Source organism: Palaemon carinicauda, chromosome 17 (assembly GCF_036898095.1).
Source record: "Palaemon carinicauda isolate YSFRI2023 chromosome 17, ASM3689809v2, whole genome shotgun sequence".
In the NCBI taxonomy this organism is placed as follows: Eukaryota; Metazoa; Arthropoda; class Malacostraca; order Decapoda; family Palaemonidae; genus Palaemon; species Palaemon carinicauda.
The window spans coordinates 24,630,894-24,635,658 of NC_090741.1; the positions used below are offsets into that span (position 1 = coordinate 24,630,894).

Consider the following 4,765-nt stretch of genomic DNA (forward strand, 5'->3'; position numbering starts at 1 on the left):
TTTCACATGTTTAATACTTATGAAAAAGGCAGGGCAATAGACATCATATACCTAGACTCTCTGAAGGCTTTTGACAAAGTTCCTCATAAAAATCATTGGTCAAAATTAGAGCACCAGGCATCATCGACAAGACCGCTGAATGGATCTAAGATTGAATAACAAACAGGAAACAGAGAGTTGTAATCACTGGAGAAGCTTCAGAGTGGCAGCTGTTACAAAACGGTATCTCAAGGATCCGTCCTTGGCCCATTACTATTTCTTATATACATTAACTACATGGACCCAAATGCTGGAGGTATGGGATTCGATCTCTGGTAATCAGGTATTTTTTAGTATCTCTCGTTATTTTCTTCTATTTTGTACTTATTATTGTTCACAGGTTATTTTTTGTAGTTATGCTTATGTTCTTGTTCACTGTAGTTATGCCTGTATGTAGTTAAGATCTGAAAATCTGAGATGAACGTAAAAATCTGCAGACCTAACGATTAATCTGTAGAGTTGGCAGCACTGACAGGACAGGCAGTGGGTGTTCGTGGCCATCAGCTGAGCTCTGGCAGGACCACAAGCAGCATAACTGACCACAACACCGCAATAGCGTAAGGTAGTATGTTGTTGCTGCTGCTGCATTTTGTTTACACCACAAAATACATATACATGTATATTTTTTTTTTCAATGGGGGGGAGGGCTGGAACGAAAGTTGTTTTTATAATACGATTAAATTGGTTTACGAGCTCGGTGTTGGAACGAATTAAACTCGTATTTCAAGCTTCCAATATATATATATATATATATATATATATATATATATATATATATATATATATATATATATATATATATATATATATATATATATATATATATATATATATATATATATATATATATATCTCTCTCTCTCTCTCTCTCTCTATATATATATATATATATATATATATATATATATATATATATATATATATATATATATATATATATATATATATATATATATATATATATATATATCTATATATATATATATATATATATATATATATATATATATATATATATATATATATATATAGATAGATAGATAGATAGATAGATATATATATATATATATATATATATATATATATATATATATATATATATATATATATATATGTATATATATATATTCTTTATTATATTATGTGTGTTTATTACGCTCATCTTATGTTTTTTTATTATATTGAGGGCAGTGGCTGTGTTTGACAGTTTTTCGCTTCCCTTTCACAGATTTTGTGTAAAATGTCGTCTGTCAAGAAAAGGAAGTGGAATGATTCATATGTTGGTTTTGGCTTCACCTGTCTGACAGAACGAGATGGAAAAGAAAGACCCTAGTGCATGCTGTGCAATTTGGTAATGAGCAATGGAAATTTGAAGCCATCAAGACTGAAGGAACATCTTGAAAGCAAACACAAAGATCATGTTGGCACATCGATTGAGGCTTTTAAGTTGATAAGAGTTCGTTATGATCAGAAAGCAACTCTTTCATCATATGGGTTTTCTGCTCCATGAAAACCTCTTCTAGAAGCCTCCAACAAAGTTTCGTACATGATTGCCAGAGAAAAGAAGCCACACACAATTGGGGAGACCCTCTTGAAACTCTGTGCGCTGGAGATGGCTAAAATTGTTCTGGGAGAGGATGCCGCGAAGAAATTAAGTCAGGTATCCGTGTCCAACGACACTGTGCACCAGAGAATTAAAGACATGGGTCAGGACATAATAACCCAATTTGTCAGCGAGATAAAACAAAGTCCTGCAAAAATCAGCATGCAGATCGATGAATCAACTGACGTTTCAAACCACAGTCAATTGCTTGTATTTGTACGATATGTACATGAAAAGAACATCAAGGAAGAATTTTTATTTTGTGAACGACTCGAAACCACAACCAAAGCAGTTGACGTATTCAAGCTGATCCAATCTTTCTTAGATCGTCATGAGCTGGCATGGGATTCAATTGGGTCTATTTGTACGGATGGCGCTTCTGCCCTGATTGACTAAAAGCTGGATTCGTTGTTATAGTCAAGGAGAAAGCTCCACATGTGCTCACCACCCACTGTGTTCTACATCGCCAAGCTCAGGCATCCAAAACCTTGCCAAAAATACTGAAAGAAGCGATGGGAATAGTTGTGCAAACAGTCAACTTCATTCGTGGACGTCCATTGAATCACCGACTGTTTAAAAAATTCTGTGATGAGATTGGAGCGGAACATGGAGTGTTACTGTACCACACAGAAGTACGTTGGCTGAGTCGTGGCAGTGTTCTCACACGTGTAGTGGAACTTCAGGATGAAATTCTCGAAATTCTCAAGCATCAACAATCCCCTCTTGCAAAGTACTTTGAAGATGAACATTTCATTGTTAGCCTGGGATATTTGGCTGATATTTTCAGTCTTCTCAATGATTTGAACACATCAATGCAGGGAAGAGATGTGGACATCATTCAAGCCAGGGGAAAAGTCGTCGCATTCACAAGGAAACTACCTATCTGGTGTCGCCATTTTGAAAGTGGTAACCTGGCAAACTTTCCTAACCTTGACAATATCCTTACTAAAGATGGTAAAACACTACCTGTAGAAATACTTCAAGAAGTTAAGAATCATTTGGAAATTCTAAGTACAAATTTTGAGGGTTACTTTTCAGATACTAATGATCTTTGCATAGAATCGGTTTGGATACAAAACCCTTTCTCATTTGATGTATCAAGACTGAGTGATAACGATATAGCAAAGGATGATTTAATTGAATTCCAAGAGGACCCAAGAAAGAAAGCTGATTTCGAAATGGCTGGGATAGATGTATAGCAGTTTTGGTGTGAACAAACGTCAGCTTACCCAAGCTTGGCAATGAGAGCAATAAATGTTTTTGTTCCCTACACAACTACGTATCTCTGTGAAATAGGATTCTCTGCATTATTAAATCTGAAATCAAAGTGGAGAATTAGACTTGATGTGTCAGATGACATGTGAGTAGCTTTGTCAGCCACTGTACCACGATTCGATGCTTTGATTGCAGGAAAACAACAGCAAATATCTCACTAGGCTTGTAAAAGTATGTTTTATGTTGTCAATTTGGAAAAAAAAAAAACTCGTACATTTATGTTCTCTTCTTTTGTGTAATAAAAATGGACTGTAACTTTAATTTTGCTTTCATTAGAATTGTAAAAAAAATTATCAATGCTTATGATTTTTTCATGTTCTATTCCTAGCAATCCATATCTGAAGTACAGGATATTCAAGGTATTGACATATTTGGATGACACACTGGCAAACAATAGGATTGGTAATAATTATTTCAACAGTCAAGTGAAGGGGGTATGGCACCATATTGGACAATCCATTGGGGGTCTGGAATCATCCGAAGGTTAAGAACCCCTGAGCTAGTGGAATAGCCAAATTTTCCGACAGTACCTAACTAGCCATAAATACTGTGAACTCAGAAGACCTAGATGAGAGGATTTAATGAAGCTGGGAGAATGGTCTAGAAAATGGCAAATGCCTTCCAACTTTGGGGAACGTAAAATCATGCACATATGTTATACTAACCCGCAATTAGATTACTCACTGCTGGGTAATGAAATAGAAGGTGTGGACTATGAGGAAGATCTCAGTATTATTAGCACCAACGATTGGAAGTTCACCAAACAGACCATAAAAGCAGAAAGAGGTGCACAAAAACTAATAGGGTACATAAAGAGACAATTCAAATACAGAAACAAAGACACTGTAATTCAGCTGTACACATCACTAGTAAGATTCTATCTAGAATATGGAATCCAATTAAGGGCTTCAAATATTCAGAAGGATATAGATAGACTGGAAGCAACACAAGTTGGGTATGGACATTTTCCCCACCTCTATATACCACTAGGACAATTTCCCCACCAGACATTTTCCCCACCACCTAAATACACAGGTGGACAGTTTCCCCACCCTGTATATCATAAGCATATAAGCACTAAACGTAACAAATTTGGAAGTAGTTTGTATTTTTCCTGGCATATAAATCTGAAGCTATTTATAGGGGTATTACATTTGACATAGCTGAAAGACGAGCCATGATAAGTTTTACTGAAGGATAACCACCCCATCCCTAGTTAGCGGGGGGGGTGGGGTAGACTTGCTATCCCGCTCACTCACACCTGTCGGCTGAGTGACCACTTTACTTTCTGGCAGGACTTCTCAGGGGACAGAGTTGTGGGCTAATTTGTATAAATACCTTCAGGTTGGTATGCTATGAAAAATACAAATTACTTCCAAATTTGCAATTTGTTCCAGCGCAAATACAAACCCACCACTATTTACAGGGATGACTTACTCATAGGAGGTAGGAAGTCCTAACCAAATGGCCTTGGTCATGACCTGGGGTTCTCGATTGTAGAAGGAAAACTACCTTAGCTAAAATCAAGTCCCAATATGAGGTAATGCACTGATAGGTGCCTACAGAAGCTTGTGTGTGAGCGAAACTAGCAGTGTGTCTTGCTTTAACATAGGAACTCGAGTACAAGACCTAGAATTCTTAAGACTTACCTAATACCCTCCCTCACCAAGGTATTGAACCAAGGTATTGAAGACGTAATAAAGTATTATTGTATACTTAGTACACACAAGGGAAGTGAGCCTTATCAGCAGAAAGGTGAAGTCAGCTATGCTAAGGCTTGCAGAGCTTTTTTCCCCAGAGGGAAGAGGATGAAAAGAAGAAAGGAGCCAGTCATTCTTACTCATTAAA

The 4,765-nt window shown here is 36.5% G+C and overlaps 2 protein-coding genes across 2 annotated transcripts; both read left to right on the plus strand.

Moving 5' to 3' along the window:
* The first annotated feature begins 276 nt into the window (after nucleotides 1-276).
* Nucleotides 277-2,038, plus strand: LOC137656254 (protein FAM200C-like). The gene is made up of 2 exons (XM_068390423.1): nucleotides 277-295; nucleotides 1,563-2,038. Exons 1-2 carry the CDS (start codon nucleotides 277-279, stop codon nucleotides 2,036-2,038), a joined length of 495 nt encoding a protein of 164 aa, XP_068246524.1.
* A 116-nt stretch (nucleotides 2,039-2,154) lies between these two features.
* On the plus strand, nucleotides 2,155-2,841 carry LOC137656255 (protein FAM200C-like). The gene has a single exon (XM_068390424.1). It carries the CDS (start codon nucleotides 2,155-2,157, stop codon nucleotides 2,839-2,841), a length of 687 nt encoding a protein of 228 aa, XP_068246525.1.
* Nucleotides 2,842-4,765: the final 1,924 nt, after the last annotated feature.

Bases quoted from the DNA above. Each gene is read 5' to 3' on its own strand.
- LOC137656255 (XM_068390424.1), top strand. From the start codon at position 2,155: ATGGGAATAGTTGTGCAAACAGTCAACTTCATTCGTGGACGTCCATTG.